The sequence below is a fragment of the Armigeres subalbatus genome, chromosome 3 (genome assembly GCF_024139115.2).
Source record: "Armigeres subalbatus isolate Guangzhou_Male chromosome 3, GZ_Asu_2, whole genome shotgun sequence".
Classification (NCBI taxonomy): Eukaryota; Metazoa; Arthropoda; class Insecta; order Diptera; family Culicidae; genus Armigeres; species Armigeres subalbatus.
In genome coordinates this window covers 388,061,412-388,079,588 of record NC_085141.1, presented here as the reverse complement: position 1 = coordinate 388,079,588, position 18,177 = coordinate 388,061,412, and the positions used below count along the sequence as shown (strand labels likewise).

At 41.1% G+C, this 18,177-nt stretch overlaps 2 protein-coding genes and 2 long non-coding RNA genes across 10 annotated transcripts in view; 3 read left to right on the top strand and 1 right to left on the bottom strand.

The window, feature by feature from the left end:
- The window catches only part of LOC134226728 (long-chain-fatty-acid--CoA ligase 6), a 126,691-nt gene that overhangs the window by 82,036 nt on the left and 26,478 nt on the right, over window positions 1–18,177 (top strand). The window lies entirely within an intron of this gene.
- On the top strand, window positions 1,878–9,908 carry LOC134223855 (uncharacterized). The gene is made up of 3 exons (XR_009982750.1): window positions 1,878–2,197; window positions 2,292–2,773; window positions 9,626–9,908. It is a non-coding gene; the product is annotated as an uncharacterized LOC134223855 (long non-coding RNA).
- Window positions 5,314–5,913, top strand: LOC134228050 (uncharacterized transmembrane protein DDB_G0289901-like; the record flags this gene model as incomplete). The annotated part of the gene is made up of 1 exon (XM_062709811.1): window positions 5,314–5,913. A coding segment is annotated over one exon (600 nt), but the record flags the coding sequence as incomplete, so codon positions are not given.
- LOC134223853 (uncharacterized) lies at window positions 10,458–11,848 on the bottom strand. The gene is made up of 3 exons (XR_009982749.1): window positions 11,544–11,848; window positions 10,871–11,472; window positions 10,458–10,802 (listed from the first exon to the last, which is right to left on the bottom strand). It is a non-coding gene; the product is annotated as an uncharacterized LOC134223853 (long non-coding RNA).

The window sequence follows — 18,177 nt, the reverse complement described above, 5'->3', positions numbered from 1 at the left end:
GCTGAACTGTTCGGTAATTTATTTTACAGATTTTTTGAAATTTTCTCCATTGCTCAACTGTCAAAATCACCGAAAATCAGTTAAATTATTTACCGAACAGTTCTGCTGTTGAGATTTCGGTATAATTTTACCGAATTCGGCGATTTATTTTAAGTGTGTAGAAAATCGATAGCTTATTTGTTACGAAATAATGATGTCTCATAACTCTTTGAATATTTACTATTTTTTGAGACGTGCCATCATTATGTAATTCAATAGCGAACATGAAAAACATTCCCCATCGAATGCAACTTGTTGTAGCAAAATCGATTCAGGTTTAGAACTAGAAAATTGTCTAATGTTTCAATGTGCACACACATACGCACACACACACACACGGACAGACAGACATTTGCTCAGTTTGTCGAGCTGAATCGAATGGTATATAATACTATGGGTCTACAAGCGCTCTATAAAAAGTACGTTTTGGGAGTGAAATGAAAGCCTTCCTGGTACAACTTTATTGTACGAGAAAGGCAAAACATTCAAATAGATTTTCATTCGCGTTATGCGTAACATTTGGTAGTACCACAAAACAGATAGGTATCATAGAACAAATTGCAAATTTCAAAGTAGGCTTTTTGTGTAGCAACAATCGACGAACGGCACTCCCGTATATCCAAGGCGAAAAATAGAGACAGCAAAGCATGCGATGCTACTCTGTCTAATGCGCGTTTTTCAGTAAAGCTTGACTTCCACCGCTAGGTTCGCTAGCGTTCCAAAATCATGGAAGGACCACACCCAAGTAACACCAAGCATTACAATATTGCACGTATATCAATCACAAATCGGCATGCTAAATGCTAATTGCATTAGATCTGTTTTAACGATGTGTTGTTGCATTTATTTATCAACTGTCAGACAACGATACTCTAAATCAGCAGTACGGATGCAGCGATGCATTACTGGTGCTTTATTTCAACATGCCAAAGTAATGAACCATTATTTCGGTCTTATAATTGCCCTTTTCCACTTCAAGTCAACTTTTAGGGCTGTGTTTTTACAAGCATATATAGCTTCATGGTTACTTGGGCATTCCACAGCAAAGATGCCTATATGTTATGTGGTAGTACCCACCTCCCCACCTTTTGGTGTAACAAAGTATAACGCAAGTTGGACCTCCCCCTACCTCCAAAAGCGTTACGTAATTTGTGAACAGACCCTAGCACACATAAATTTTGACTATAGCATTTCCCACATAACAGCTATATGAGTTTGCATAGCATATATGTGGAAACACTCATAAACCTTGTTAACTAATAACCTTTATGTGCATTTTCCAATAGCGGGTGGTTATTAACGCACACATCAAATTTAGTTGTAAATTTCTTTAGATTTTGCCAATAAAAATGTGTGGATTTCTATTAGTGTAAATGAAAAATACTTGGAAAATTCAGGGAAATCTGAGTGAACATTAGACATTTTAAGTCCATTAAATTAAGAACAATTGTGAAATCCCATTTTGGCAATGACACTAGACTGGAAATGTCTTCCCTCGTAAAAGGCTACTTTTATGCATTTGTCAAAATGTCAAGTATACATTTTCGAAAACGTGAAAAATACCCCTCGGTAATAATAAATATTATTAAGGATCGCATTTTTTAGATATGAGCAATATTCTCTAAATTGATTTAAAAGTATTACTCCGAAAATTAGTATTCCAATTTTACCGTGTATAAAACTTTAAAATGGGTATTTTATATCTCATTATGGGTTTATGTTTTTCTGTGTAGCTACTTATTCTTCCGTGTACGATGGAAAAGGCCTTTTCATGTGACATCATGATGCTGAGCCTGCCCTCTCAGCGTCGCCCTCGATGAATCAAGCTCTGGGCGAAATCTACTTCTTCTTTTTCGTCGAAAACCAAGTCTCCCGTGGTTTGACGTTTCATTTCTGCTATAAGAGTGAAAAGAACAAAACCAGTATTTTGAGAAAATTTGTTTTCGAAATTCTCCTACTCACTCTTACACAACATTCTGTGATTTGTGCGGTGCTGTCAACTTCGCAAAAACTTGACCTCCAATTCAGTCGCGATTTGTGTGTGCAAATCGTGAAAATAAATCGAAAAACGACCAGCCAATGATGGATTCGCGTGCAAAACTGTGCACGGCCAGTGAATCTAAGATCAGCGGATTTAAACTGGCATTTGGCTTAGCTGGTAAGTAGTGTGCTTTGTAAGTCCTTCGCAAATTTTTATTTGACAAAACTATTCTTATACAAATCATTGCGAAACTTATTACCTTTCGTTGCAGACGGTGAGCTCTTCAAAACAACAACATCGTCGGCGTGTGCATAGCTGCTTTCGTTGCTTCTTCCAAGCATATATCATCGATAATCTTGAAACAGACCCGGACGGTGAATTCGGTGGGTTTATGACGAAGATGGTTTGTCAAATTCAGCCGGTACGACCATTGTACAAAGTGGTTACTTGAAGTGGAGGATTCTGCAGACGCACCCCTTCATTACAACAGTTATTTCGACGGCGTACGCACAGCCAATTTCGATGAACCCTGGGACCGACGATTCTTGGACGACGGGCTTCTTGGACGACGGAACGACGTTCTTCTTGGACGACGGGACGACGTTCTTCTTGGACGACGGGCTCCGACGCAACGGTGAATTAGCGACCAATGTCCATCAGAAGTCCTAGCTGCTAGCTAAGACTTGCAGACGGTACGACCAAGGCGTGCACTGTGAAATGGATCCGTGCTTAAACTGAAGCATGGCTTAACTGGTATGTAGTGTCCTTTGTAAATAATTCTCTCCGAATTGATTAGATTGCTTTGATTCTCTGATGAGATTCTAGTTTCCCAGATATAATTTTTAGATTTCCTTTAGAAATCCACATATTTCTAGAAACATCCTAAAAAATCTTAAGAGGATTCTGCAGATTTGTAGAAGGAATTCCCTGATCCTAGGATGAATCCAAGGATCTCCTAACGAAATACGAGATTTCAAAAAGGAATCTCTAGATTCTCATAACATATCTTTAGATTGCCTGAAGAAATCCCAAATTTCCTACGATTAAAATTGAATTATCGTGAGAACTCATAATCCTACAACCCTCCCGAAACCCTTTGATACATTTGCAAATCATGGTTTAGATGTATCATGACCTAGATGGGACATTGCAATCAAAGATAAATGTTTGTTGGAACAGGTGAAGCGATGCCTTCGTCCAGAATTTCCATCGATAATTCCTTCGCAACTCTCTGCAAAATACTCCAGGAATTCTCTTACGAATAACTCCTCAAATTCCTACAGGAATTGATTCGGAAATTCATCCACCGGGATTTCCTTCGGGATTTCGTCTGGGAAATTTTTTCGCCCTAGAATTCGTTCGGAAATTTCTCCAGGAATTCCTTTGGGAATTTTCCTTCAGTCGCTTCAAGAATTCCGCCGGCAGTTCCTTCAGGATTTCCTCCGTCAGATCCTTCATTAATTCCTCCGGCAGTTCGTTCATACGGAAACTCTCGGAGGAATACCAGAAGAAATTACTTGAGAAAATCGTGAAGGAATTCTCCCGGGATTCCTCGTAATTCCTTCGGGAAATCCTCCGGGAATTTCCTCTTGGTATTCATCCGGAAATTCTTCCAGGAATACCTCCAGAAATTCTACCAGGAATTCCTTCTGGAATTCCTCCAATAATTCCTGGCGGTATTCCCAGAGGAGTTCCTAGAGAAATTCCCAGAAGAATTCCTGGAAGTATTCTCGGAGAAATTCCTTCGCTAACTTCTCAAGGAGTTCCTTCTGGAATTCCTTCAGGAGTTCCTTCGGGAATTCCTCCGGCAATTCCTCCAGAAATTCATTTGCGCATTCCTCCGGGAATACCTCCAGAAATTCATTTACGCATTCCTCCGGGAATACCTCCAGGAATTCATTTGGACATTCCTCCAGCAATTCCAAGTATTCTTGAAGGTGTTCCTGGAGGTGTTCCCGGTGGTTTTCCTTGAGGTATTCCCGGAGGAATTCCAGGAAAAATTCCCGGAGGAACTACTGGAGTAATTCACGGAGGAATTACTGGAGGAATTCCCGGAGGAACTCCTGGAAGAATTCCCGGAGGAATTACTGGAGGAATTCCCGGAGGAATTATTGGAGGAATTCGTGGAGGAGTTCCTGAAAAAATTCCGGGAGAAATTCTCGGATGAATACGCATGAATTCCGAAGAAACTTCTGGAGGAATTCATGAAGGAACTTCTGGCGAAATTCGCGAAGAAATTCCTCCGGAGTTCTTCGTAATTCCTCCGGGATTACCTCCATGAATTCAGCTGGGAATTCCTCTAGGAATTCATCCGGGAACTCCTCTAGGTATTTATCCGAGAAATCCTCTAGGTATTCATCCGAGAATTCCTTTAAGTATTCTTCTGGGAATTCCTCCAGGAATTCTACTGGGAATTCCTCCAGGAATTCTACTGGGAATTCCTCCAGGAATTCTACTGGGAATTCCTCCAGGAATTCCTCTGGAAATTCCTCCAGGACTTCCTCCGGGAATTCCTTCGGGAGTTCCTCAGGGAATTCTTCCAGGAGTTCCTCAGGGAATTCTTCCAGGAGTTCCTCCGGGAATTCTTCCAGGAGTTCCTCCGGGAATTCTTCCAGGAGTTCCTCCGGGAATTCTTCCAGGAGTTCCTCCGGGAATTCTTCCAGGAGTTCCTCCGGGAATTCTTCCAGGAGTTCCTCCGGGAATTCTTCCAGGAGTTCCTCCGGGAATTCTTCCAGGAGTTCCTCCGGGAATTCTTCCAGAAGTTCCTCCGGGAATTCTTCCAGAAGTTCCTCCGGGAATTCTTCCAGAAGTTCCTCCGGGAATTCTTCCAGAAGTTCCTCCGGGAATTCTTCCAGAAGTTCCTCCGGGAATTCTTCCAGAAGTTCCTCCAGGAATTCTTCCAGAAGTTCCTCCGGGAATTCTTCCAGAAGTTCCTCCAGGAATTCTTCCAGAAGTTCCTCCAGGAATTCTTCCAGAAGTTCCTCCAGGAATTCTTCCAGAAGTTCCTCCAGGAATTCTTCCAGAAGTTCCTCCAGGAATTCTTCCAGAAGTTCCTCCAGGAATTCTTCCAGAAGTTCCCCTGGAATTCTTCCAGGAGTTCCTCCGGGAATTATTCCCGGAGTTCCGCCGGAAATTCTTCCAGGAGCTCCTCCGGGAATTCTTCCAGGAGTTCCTCCGGAATTCTTCCAGGAGTTCCTCCGGGAATTCTTCCAGGAGTTCCTCCGGAAATTCTTCCAGGAGTTCCTCCGGAATTCTTCCAGGAGTTCCTCCGGGAATTCTTCCAGGAGTTACTCCGGAATTCTTCCAGCAGTTCCTCCGGGAATTCTTCCAGGAGTTCCTCCAAGAATTCTTCCAGGAGTTTCTCCGGGAATTCTTCCAGGAGTTCCTCCGGGAATTCTTCCAGGAGTTCCTCAGGGAATTCTTCCAGGAGTTCCTCCGGGAATTCATCCAGGAGTTCCTCCGGGAATTCATCCAGGAGTTCCTCCGGGAATTCATCCAGGAGTTCCTCCGGGAATTCATCCAGGAGTTCCTCAGGGAATTCATCCAGGAGTTCCTCAGGGAATTCTTCCAGGAGTTCCTCCGGGAATTCTTCCAGGAGTTCCTCAGGGAATTCTTCCAGGAGTTCCTCCGGGAATTCTTCCAGGAGTTCCTCCGGGAATTCTTCCAGGAGTTTCTCCGGGAATTCTTCCAGGAGTTCCTCCGGGAATTCTTCCAGGAGTTCCTCCGGGAATTCTTCCAGGAGTTCCTCCGGGAATTCTTCCAGGAGTTCCTCCGGGAATTCTTCCAGGAGTTCCTCAGGGAATTCTTCCAGGAGTTCCTCCGGGAATTCATCCAGGAGTTCCTCCGGGAATTCATCCAGGAGTTCCTCCGGGAATTCATCCAGGAGTTCCTCAGGGAATTCATCCAGGAGTTCCTCAGGGAATTCTTCCAGGAGTTCCTCCGGGAATTCTTCCAGGAGTTCCTCCGGGAATTCTTCCAGGAGTTCCTCCGGGAATTCTTCCAGGAGTTTCTCCGGGAATTCTTCCAGGAGTTCCTCCGGGAATTCTTCCAGAAGTTCCTCCGGGAATTCTTCCAGGAGTTCCTCCGGGAATTCTTCCAGGAGTTCCTCCGGGAATTCATCCAGGAGTTCCTCCGGGAATTCTTCCAGAAAATTTCCAAAAAGGATTCCTCCGGGACTTTCTCCAGGAACTCCTCCGGGACTTGCTCCAGGAATTCCTCCGGGACTTTCTCCAGGAATTCGTCCGGGAATTCCTCCAGGAATTCCTTCGGGAATTTCTCCGGGAATTCGTCCGGGAATTCCTTCGGGAATTTCTCCGGGAATTCGTCCGGGAATACCTCCAGGAATTCTTTCTGGAATTCTTACAGGAATTCCTCCAGGAATTCCTTCCGGTATTCCTCCGGGAATTCCTCCAGGGATTCCTTCGGGAATTCCTCCAGGAATTCCTCCGGGAATTCCTCCAGGAATTCCTCCGGGAATTCCTCCAGGAATTCTCCAGGAATTCCTCCAGGAATTCTCCAGGAATTCCTCCAGGAATTCTTCCAGGAATTCCTCCAGGGATTCCTCCGGGAATTCCTCCATGAATTCCTCCTTTCTCAAAGAGTTCCACCAGGAATCTCACAGGAAATTTCCAAAAAGGATTCCTCCGGGACTTTCTCCAGGAATTCCTCCGGGACTTTCTCCAGGAATTCCTCCGGGACTTTCTCCTGGACTTTCTCCAGGAATTCGTCCGGGAATTCCTCCGGGAATTTCTCCGGGAATTCCTCCAGGAATTCCTCCAGGAATTCGTCCGGGAATTCCTCCGGGAATTCCTCCGGAAATTCCAGGAATTCCTCTGGAAATTCCAGGAATTCCTCCAGGAATTCGTCCGGGAATTCCTCCCGGTATTCCTCCGGGAATTCTCCGGGAATCCCTCCAGGGATCCCTCTGGGAGTTTCTCCAGGGATTCCTCCGGGAATTCCTCCAGGAATTCCTCCGGGAATTCTTCCAGGAATTCCTCCAGGAATTCCTTCTTGAATTCCTTCGGGAATTCCTCAAGGAATTTCTTCGGGAATTCCTCCAGGAATACCTCCGGGAATTCCTCCAGGAATACCTTCAGGAATTCCTCCAGTAATTCTTCCAGATACTCCTCCTGGAATTCCTCCAGGAACTCCTCCAGGAATTCCTCCGGGAATTCCTCCAGGAATTCCTTTGTGAATTCCTCCAGGAATTCCTTTGTGAATTCCTCCGGGAATTCCTCCAGCAATTCTCCAGGAATTCCTCCAGGAACTCCTCCGGGAATTCCTCCAGAGATTCCTCTGGGAATTCCCCCCGGGATTCCTCCGGGAATACCTCCATGAATGCATCCGGGAATTCCTCCATGAATTCCTCCGGGAATTCTTCCATGAATTCCGCCGGGAATTTCTCCATGAGTTCCTCCAGGAATTCCTCCTTTCTCAAAGAGTTCTTCCAGGAAATTTCCAAAAAGGATTCCTCCGGGACTTTCTTCAGGAATTCCTCCGGGACTTTCTCCAGGAATTCCTCCGGGACTTTCTCCAGGAATTGCTCCGGGACTTTCTCCAAGAATTCCTCCGGTAATTCCTGAGGGAATGTCCGGAAGAATTCCTGGGAGAATCCCCGGAGGAATTCCTGGAGGATTTCCTGGAGCAATTCCTGGGGTACTCCCGGAGAAATTCCTAGAGGAATTCCCGGAGGAATATCTGGAGGAATTCCTAGAGGATCCCCTGGAGGAATTCCTAGAGGATCTCCTGGAGAAATTCCCGGAGGAATTAAGGAATTCCCGAAGCAGTTCAAGAATAATTCCTGGAGAAATTCGCGTAGGAATTCCCGGAGTAGTTCCCAGAGGAAATCCCGAAGAAGTTTCCGGAGGATTTCCCGATGAAATTATGAGGAATTCCGGAGGATTTCCCGGAGAAATTACGAGGAATTCCTCCGCGAATTTCTCAAGGAGTTCCTCCAGAAATTCCTCCGGAAATTTCCTACAGGAATTCCTCCGGGAATACCTCTAGGAATTCCTCCGGGAATACCTCTAGGAATTCCTCCGGGAATACCTCTAGGAATTCCTCCGGGAATACCTCTAGGAATTCCTCCGGTAACATCTCCAGGAATTCCATCGGGAATACCTCCTGGAATTCCATCGGGAATACCTCCTGGAATTCCCGGAGGAATTCTCGGAGGATTTCCTGGAGGAATTCCCGGAGGAATAGCTGGAGGAATTCCCGGAGGAATAGCTGGAGGAATTCCCGGAGGAATAACTAGAGGAATTCTTGAAGGAATTTCCAAAGAAATTTTTGAAAGAATTTCCAAAGGAATTCTCGAAGAAATTTCTAAAGGAATTCTAGAGGAATTTTCGAAGGAATTCACGAAGTTTTTTTTTCGAAGGAATTTCCAAAGGAACTCCCGAAGCAATTTCCAAAGGAATTACCGAAAGAATTTACATAGGAATTCTTGTAGAAATTTCTAATGAAATTCCCGAGGAATTGACAGAGGAATTCTCGAATGCCCGAAGAAATATTCAGAGGTATTCCTGGAGGAATTTCAAAACATTTTTTTGAAGGAATGCTTGGAGGAGTTTCCTAGAGAATTTTCCGTAGGAATATCCGAAGGCGGAGTAATTCCCGCAAGAATTTCGGTAAGAATTCTCAAAAAAAAAATCCCGGTAAAATACGTCTGGAAATTCCAAAGATATTCCTCCCTGAATCCTTCCAAGATTCCGAAGGGAATGTTCCTGAGATTCTGAAGGAAGCCATACTGGGATTCCGAAGATAATATTTTTTGAAATCCGAAGAAACCTTCCAAGAATCCAAAGAGAATTCAGAATTCCCCAAAATCCCAAAAAAAAATCTTTTGGAATCACAAATTATATTCCTTCTTCATCCCAAAAAAATTTTCCTCAGAGTCCCAAAAGAATTTCCTTCGAAATCCTAAGAGGATTGCCTTATGAATCCCAAAAGGATTTTCTTTGGAATCTTGATTCTTCCGAATCATAAACGATTACCTAAACGCATCGAAGTATGGAAAGGATTCTCTGCATGATTCCAAAAGAGTTTTCTTTGGATTCCTAAAAGAGGATTCCCTTCGGAATCCCAAGAAGCTTCTCCTCTAAAGGATTTCTTTTGGAACCCCAAAGCAAAAGCCCAAGGGGTCTTATTTTGGAACCCCAAAAGAATGATGTTCGGAAGGCCAAAGGATCCATTTCATAAACATCATAAGAATTCTTTTTGAAATCCAAAAAGGTTTCCCTTCGGTACCCCAAAAGGATTCGCATCGAAATTCCAGAGATTTCGGAATCTCAAAATGAATTATTTTCCTAAAAGATGCTAAGAAAACTTCCGGAATTAACAGCATTTCAATTAGGAGTTGTCGTTGAAATCCCTGCATTAAGTTCCGGTTGATTTCGCTATTAATGCGGGGAGAAATTCCGAAGTATGCACTTATCGATGCAATATTTCGCAGATTCCTTGAACATTTTTTGCATGAATCATCCAATTCTTTTCACGGAACTCCGAGGAACCATCACTTTTTGTTGATCCTGGAACGAAAGAGGGTGCTTCCAATAATAAAATTAACTTAGTAGCATCTTTCGGTGATTTGTTGTTCCTTTTCAGATCCAGAACTGGCTGTTGGCCTTCGTTTTATGCTGCTCAGGATGATACCAGTGGAAGTCATCGAACAGATCGTGAAAACAGAGAAGACAGTTCCGATTTCCTGGTGGAGAAGGAACTCTCCCAAAATAATCTTGTCTGATTCGCTAGAGATCTCGGAGTAGCAGCACAAATGTCCTTCCGTCTGACTTTGTAACCCGATCGATTGCTTCAATGGCAATTGTTGTATGTATTATTTCTTTTTAGATTAATAAAAATACGTAAAGCTTCTGCTTCCCAATTCTCATCGAGTTTGTTGACATCTAATCATCTATCTCTTTCAAGCATATAGAAAAGATAGGATTTGGAAACAAATTATATAATTTCCATGCGCTTGAAAGAGAAAGATGATTAGACGTCAGCAGGCTCTATATTCAAAACAACTAATGAAAGAAAACAAAAACAAGAAGAAGAACCCCAAATCAGGAGCTCGATGGGGCTTGACGTTCCATAGCACGACGTCGGACCCGCATCAGACTGAAACGTCAAACCCATTTCGCATGTTCGAAGCCAGACGAGCTCGACGCAAACGGTGCAGAATCGCAAGATGTACACGCTTACTTCAGTTCACCCAAATATGGGTGAAGAGTACCTATAATCGCCAAAAAGTGCACATACGTATTTATGGGTGAATGCCATTTACCCATATTTGAGTACAAGTGGTCCATGGAAATATTGGTAACGTTTACCTATTTATGGGTACTCTGTTATGGGTGAAATTCACTCAAACATGGGTGATATTTTTTTGTTTTCAGTTCTGAAAATCGTATTGGATAAAATTTAAATTATATAAATATTAGGCAAACAATTTTTATTTCTAAAATGGGTATAAAATAAAATATTTATTAGTTTAAACATTTTCATAAAACATTTTACATAAAATAATAATGTTGCTGTATACTTGGCTATTGTTTCATGACCAGCAGTGTACCTCTATAGGAACTGATGTCAGCAATCCCGTACGGCCCGGAACATCCATCAGCAGCAGTATGATGAAATAAACGTTAATCGTAGCTAGCATTAGTACACAAGTTAGCTGACAACAAATTGGTACATTAATGATGACGAAGTGTGAAGGCATGCCATTCCGGAACTGGTGTTCCGAAGATATGTTGTTGGTTGTGACAGACCGCAGAAAGATCTGAAAAATATTAAAAATCAAAAATAAATCTTTTTTTTTAGAAAAACTATTAAATTTTATCTACTCACCAATTATTTCAAAATAATCTGCAGTCTGGGTGTGATTTCGACAGGAGTTTTCCTGACAATTGAGAACAACAACGCGAGGCAACATTCAGTGATGCAGATTGAAACGAACATCGACAAGATATCCGTTTTTTGCTTCCGGTCTGAGCTTTTTGAAACACGTACAGCTTTGTCGGCCTTGGGAATTTTGCCTGATTCATTGTTCAATGACGTCCTTATTTGCACTCGCGCTGAAGAGGTCTTCTGATTTTTACCTCTTGAGATGAGGAAATAGCTGGTGTCTTTCTTCTTACGAATAGAAGGATCAATACTTAAATGAATCAATGCTGTTGTAATTGCAATGTATGCCTTTAGCGCTCCTAACGTCAAAGCTGAGGCGGTTGCTGGAGGAACATCGATGCTGAAGCACTGTAGTCTCTCTAAAATGTTCCAAGCCGTTTGGGGTCAAAGGCTCGCAGCTGTGAATAGAAGATCTCCCCCGGGAAGTAGTGTCCGTTCTTGCTATCTCCGGTATAATCGTCGATCACCACCTGCAAGATGATCGATATGGTGCTATTGATCGGAACCGAGATCGGAACTGAAACAGATCGTCGAAAAGCTGCCACCTAAAAGTTATGTAATAGAGAATCAATATTATCAAAATAAGCAAATTGAAAAAGGGCAGCAAAATATTTACCTTATATTCATATATGAATAAGTGCACTCGTAACATCAGCGGTTTTCGACTTTAGTTTAAAATAAAAGGGGGAAATTTAAAAAAAGCTGCGACGCGGTGGCCATCACTTCAGATTTGTTGATGTTTATTTTTTCACCCAAATATGGGTGAAGTCAGTTACTCAAATATAGGTAAAGTCAGTTTTTTTTAGAATATCAGTAAATTTTACCAAATTTTTGAGTAAATTCTACTAATAATATTGATATTATTGAGTTTACCCATATATGAGTGAACCAAGTACCCATAAATAGGTAAACCAATCTAAGCGTGTAAGGCGGATCCTCTTGCTCTGCTCAGGCTCAAATCGGACTCTGTCTCACTGATCCTCCCTTTGATGTCAAGCTCCTGTCGGACTCAGATTTCTTAGAGGGTGAACTTGTTAAAAAACTGAATGCTGTCAGTTTCGAATTGTGCGTCTTGGGAGAACATAACCTTTTCATCCGAGAGCATTTTATACCGAAATAATCATATGTTATAACTATTTGAATATTTACTATTTTTTGCGAAGTTCAACCGTTTTGAAATTCAATAGTGAACAAAAAGAAAACATTCTCCATCGAATGCAACTTGCTGCGGTAAAATTGAATAAGGTTTAGTACTAGAAAAGTTGTCTAATGTTTCAGTGTGCACACACATACGCACACACACACACACGGACACACACGGACAGACAGACATTTGCTCAGTTCGTCGAACTGAGTCGATTGGTATATAACACTATAGGTCTACGAGTCCTCTATAAAAAGTTCGTTTTCGGAGTGAAATGATAGCCTTCTCGGTACAACTTTGTTGTACGAGAAAGGCAAAAATGTTCCGTCAAATCTGGATAGACCACAAAAACCTACCATTGCATTTCGGTATGCAAGCTGAAACGTACAGACTACAGGGACGTACGGGATAAAATCAGCACCGTATAAACGGCAGAATGTTCCAAAACTGACAAGGACAGCCATGAAAGACGTCTACATGGACGAAGAGAGAAATGATCCCGAACCTATCATCTTTGCTTACACTCACAATATGTGAAAATAGTGAAAGGCGTTAAATGATATTCCTTGAGCACATTCTTCGGAAAGGCTGTGGAAAAACAATTTAGTTCCAATGGCATTAGATCGAGCGTTTTATTTTAGCCGGTGATTAAAGCTGCTTCCCAAATTCTGTTTTTTGCAGTTGTAGCAGATTGCGGTCAACTTTTTTCTTGGTATGTTATGGTTGAGAAAGATTTAAGCCTCTTATCTTTTTTCTCTTATCGTTGTTCATGAATTCGACAATCCTTGGAATTAAGATAAGGATCCTTGCAGGATTCTTATGTAACATTTTATAGCTAATTTTATTTGAAATAAAAAGTAATATTAAGAATATGTTCGAAAGTTTGCCAGTTATAAAAAAATGAAGGGAATTGCTTGGGCGATTTTAAGTATTGTATTATATTTTACCTTTGAGAGCTATGATGTTTGTTTGCGCGATTTTATTTCCAGAGCTAAAAAGAATATGAATGGTGTTTTGGAGAACAGCAAGCAATTTTTTATTGGACATTGTACATTCTTATTTATCAAAAGTATCGTTTGCAATACCTGAAATATTTTGTATCAAAGCACTAAACGCCATTACTGTAGGGTTGTCCACTGGTACGTGATGACGTGAGATAATTTGAAAATAATTTTCTGGGAAGGGTCATTAACGTGAAAAATTAACCGTGTTTCACCGGCTGGATTACGGGAGGTGAATAATTTATCAACCACAGCGTAGATTGCAGGCAACGGAAAACAAGTGTGCAATTTTTCGCACCGTCAAAGAGGGTAATTTGCAACTGCAGGTTTTTACGATGGCTCAAAAATTCCTTATAATATAAGAATTATTGAAACAGATGATTACAAATGAATACTAAAATCAATCACAATTAGTTCCTTGGAATATTTTTCACAATAAATATTCGTCGCTAAAATCAACAACTTTTCTATAAGAAAATATTTTCACCCTGTTTGACAGTAATTTGTCAGAAATACCATCGTTCGTTTCTAATTATGTTTCGTTGGTTGAAACCGATCATTAAAATGGGCTGATGGTGTGTCTATTTCGGGAGGCAACCTCTCAGGTATGCAGAGATGAATATCACTGCACCAGGAGAACGTCCCACAAGTGCAACTTTGTTATTTACTATAAACCAGACATGGTAAAAGTATTAAAATGAAATGGAGTGTTTTATGTGCACTTGCTGCAACACCCACTCTTTCCGTGAAATATATTTCTATTCAGATGTGCGGTTCGAGTAGGATGTTCAATGAGAGCATTTCAACTGGGTAATAAATAATGTCTAGTTCAATTTGACCTTATAAATCAAATGGACCGTGCAACCACTTCCTGATTGTGTCTTGCATCACTGAATTACACATACGATGTCATCAACTGAGTATTCGCTCAAATTTTAGAAGTGTATCTGAGCAGCGACGCACTCATCGAGTTTTCTAGAAACGTGGTATGCTGCGGACGTTAGTCCGTTTTTTTGTCCACAAAAATCTGACGTTATCCGGAAAAATCTCGACGCGATCAGTTAACCTTACATGAAATCACTCGAACGCGATAGCGATGTTTGTGCTCCCGAGAGAGAAGCAATATTAATTACTTGCAACTGTCGAAAAATGTTGTATGGAAGTTCGAAATAATCTGAGTTATCTCGCGTGCGTGTTTAATGATTATATTTATAATGGGCATTCAAAACGTTGTAGTTGGATTCAGTAGATAACACACGGAAATGATTAAACTCAATTTTACTATGAAATAATGCAGATTAAACTAATCAGCAATGACGAATACCTTCTGGGTTTATTTTATACAGAAGTAGAGTTCGTGTTCGTTCACTATGTGCTACTCAAATGAAATCGAAAGAAAAGCAATAAGTATTAATTTTTACCAGATGTTGATCACAAAGAGCATTTTAAGTAACTCCAACTTTTCTGCAAACCACAATGAAAATCACCTAACACTTGTATGCATGGTGTGTTTATGCGGAGGTGTAAACGAAAATGTGATGACGACAATTTGCTTCTCTTCGGTAAATTTGGTTCACTGCCGCGTAAAAGTTCTTCAATCGTCGCCAATCATCAGCGTCAACGGTCGCCGTCGTTTGTTTTTGTAACCGCCTGTATTGAACCAACCAGTCAGTGTGGAAAACGTTTTGTTCTTCGCCGTGATGGTAGTCGTCGATGTTTACTTTCTTCTTTCTATTTTTCTCCTTCGGAGCAGTCATTACCCGGCGGGTGGTGGGGATCACACTCTGTCTTAAAATGTAGTTCACGATCAATGCCAAAAATTGGTTACGGTCGAAATGACGCCACCCCGTAGTGGTGGTACTATTTTGTTGATCTGCCGGTTGATTTGTTGAGGCGTATAATCTGAATTCATCCCAGATGCATGTCTTAGAGATTTACGATATTTTCAACGTCTTGATAATCGATTGCGATCAATTGTAACTAGATTGAACGGACGTTTCATTTGTTTAGCTTGTCGGGCTACGGTTCAAGGATTTGTCTGACAACGAGTGAGATTGATTACTGTGTCAACATAACTTTGGATAGGGAATGCCTTGAATGTTTCAGATTTAATGAGGTAGTAAGAAACCATTCGAAACAAGATACAGGATGGGAAACATATTGTCTCTTATCCGCAAGTAGAACGATTTGACATAGAGATAGTTTTCACAAATAGTAAGTCCCAATTTACCTGATTGCAGTGCCAAACGACACATTCCTCGGACGAAACATTCGGTCTTGTGGGATGCGCCATCAACCAAAATGTCACGTCCTCATGACCCGAAAACACAGCGAATCAACAAATTTTCTTACGATTCTATTTAGCAGAACTTTTAGGGTTCATATACGAATGATGGCCAGAGAGTTTTGATTGAGAGTGAGAGAGAGATTTTGTCTTGCTATACAAGATCCTAAGCAATGAATTTATGACCAGCTTCACACAAACAAACTAAAAAAAGTTTAGTTACTTTTTTTGGCCTTTAAAAGATCATGGTTTTGGTTCAACATTCGAATGAGCATTTATTACTGTTTACTTGAAAAATTTCATTTTGTAGACTACCTAAATCTATGGAAAATAGCGATTGAATCCATAAAAAGATGAAAAATCGCTTCCTTTTTATCTCTGCATACAGTCACGTAATGTGGAAGGTTTGTGAGTGAGGGTTTTTGCAAGCTGTGACGATAATGATCTGATTTAGGGAGGGGGGGAGGCCACTATAATAATTTACTTTAAAAAAGATTCATTTACGGGGAACACTTGTGCTGATGATGCATTTTAACTATCTTCATTTAAACACATATCTGTGTGGTCCCTGAAGATAATAAGACTTTTTTTTATCATAGCTTGTTTCTCAAATTTTGTTATTTCGCACTTGTATCAGGTTGCCAAACACTTTTTTTCATGCCTATTTATGAATGAAAGCTTCTCGTTTTTCGTTGTTTACAATCCAATGAGGAATTCGTGGAAGTTAGGAATAATTTGCGACCGATGGTTATTGCAGATCTAGAATGATCAGTTATGGTCAAAATACTTTTTTTTTGCACAAAATACGCCAAAAACTCTCATTCATTTTTTAAGTACGTTTTGACTAGAGAACGGCTCCAATGCCGCTGGGTGAATTAAACAAGATTTTTTTTTAAAATTAAATCGAATTAAAAGATGGATAGAGATAAACGATTATAGGAAGATAATTATTTGAAATTTCTTATTCATGTCGACGGCTTCCACAATATTACGACTTAAATAGTAGTTTGTGCAACAAGTTGCAAAAAGGTCATTTTTTTCAGCACTAGCCGTACGTTTATCGAACGAGGCTTGCCGAGTTGGATAAATACTACGAGTGCTGAAAAAATCGAGTTTTGCAACGAGTTACAAACGTTTTTTTTTTGCATCGACGAAAAATGGACTTTAATACGACAAATCTGTACCAAAATTGTACTTGTACCTGTCTAATTCCTTATAGAATTTACTCCACATGATCATTCTTGCCAATAAATTTTGTTGCTACAGAGATTCCATGTCGCCGTGCCATATTGCATAGTTCGATAAACCGTGAAGCGATAGATATACTTGCTTTGGGAATTTTTGATGTCATGTCCATCACACTTTTTAATTTATTACGCAATGCAGAGAATACACTACTTGAACACTTACCCAAGCTAACTCAGCTAAATGTAGTCATGTAACCACTGTTCTAATGTTGATTTAAGTGCTATAATGAATATTATGCAACCCATTTGAGTTGCATAATGTTCATCAAAGCACCCATTTCGATGGTATGGAAAAGTATGCCGTTTCATGACTCAACGGCAAACTGTAAATCAGATATTATGATCAGGAATTGCAAAAAAAAACAACTTTGAATCATTTGTAAAGCGCACTTCAATTTTTTAATATTGTTTCGTAACCCACAATTTTGTTTTATCTTTCACGTATTAAGTGTACGTAAAGGGTAAATAATTCCTTTGAACCTAAGTATACCAATTGATTCAGCTGGATTAACTAGATGCTTACCTTTATTTTTAACATTATGCGATTAGATCGTAACAAGCTGTATAAGACCGCGAGGTTTCTAAGCCAAGTTACCATTTTGCATATCGTATATCATGAAATCGAGACAATTTACAATCCGAAAATTGCCTGGACCAGCATCGAGAATTGAACCCAGCCACCCTCAGCATGGTCTCGCTTTATAGCCGCGCATCTTACCGCTAGGCTGAGGAAAGGTAATTTGGCCCAAACTCATGCAGCCAAAGGCCACTTGGCCATATATCACGTTAGGCCGAGAGTCATCCAGCCGATTGCAAACGGATATTAGGCCGAAAACCAGTTTTGCCGAAACCGACATATATGGCCGAAATGAATATACGTCCGAACTGGTCATTTGCCCGACAGATTGGTTTGGCCGACTCAGTCATTTGGGTTTTCGGTCAATGAATCACATAACGGATATGTAAAAATAGTCAGCATTAGTTAACCACCTGAAGTTTGTATGGCGAAAGACGTCTAACGCGGTTTTCTTAATAGTAGGAACTTTCCACGAAAAACTATTTGGTAGTAGCCGAAGAAGTCGTTTTTTTTATTCCTTTATTTATTTGATAGGCACTCTGTGTTACTTAACCGCTACTGTGCCGAGATCTACTGTGGTATTATGCAGCCAGAATCCATACAGAATCTATTTTTAGATTTTTCCATTATTCATTGTTGTTGTCGTTGCTGGTTCATCTCGTCGTGAGTCCATTGTGTTCGTTTTGTCCATGTCGTGTATCCAATGATCGTTGTATTGTCCGGTTGCCATTTATCCGGGTAACGTTGGAGGAATGCCTTCGAGAAGAACAAGTTGTCAGTCGTCATCAGGCAGCCGTGACGGTGAAGCGTGCACCCCAATACGCCACCGCATAGGCTGCGCATCCGGCGACTGACGAGGGTTTTGGTGGAGGGGCAGGGAATCGAACCCATGACCATTCGCTTGAAAGGCGAACGTGTAGCCAACTACGCTACGGGACCCCTCTTAAAGAAGAAGTCGTTTGTTTGGCTAAATATGACGTTTCGTGGAAAGGGTTAT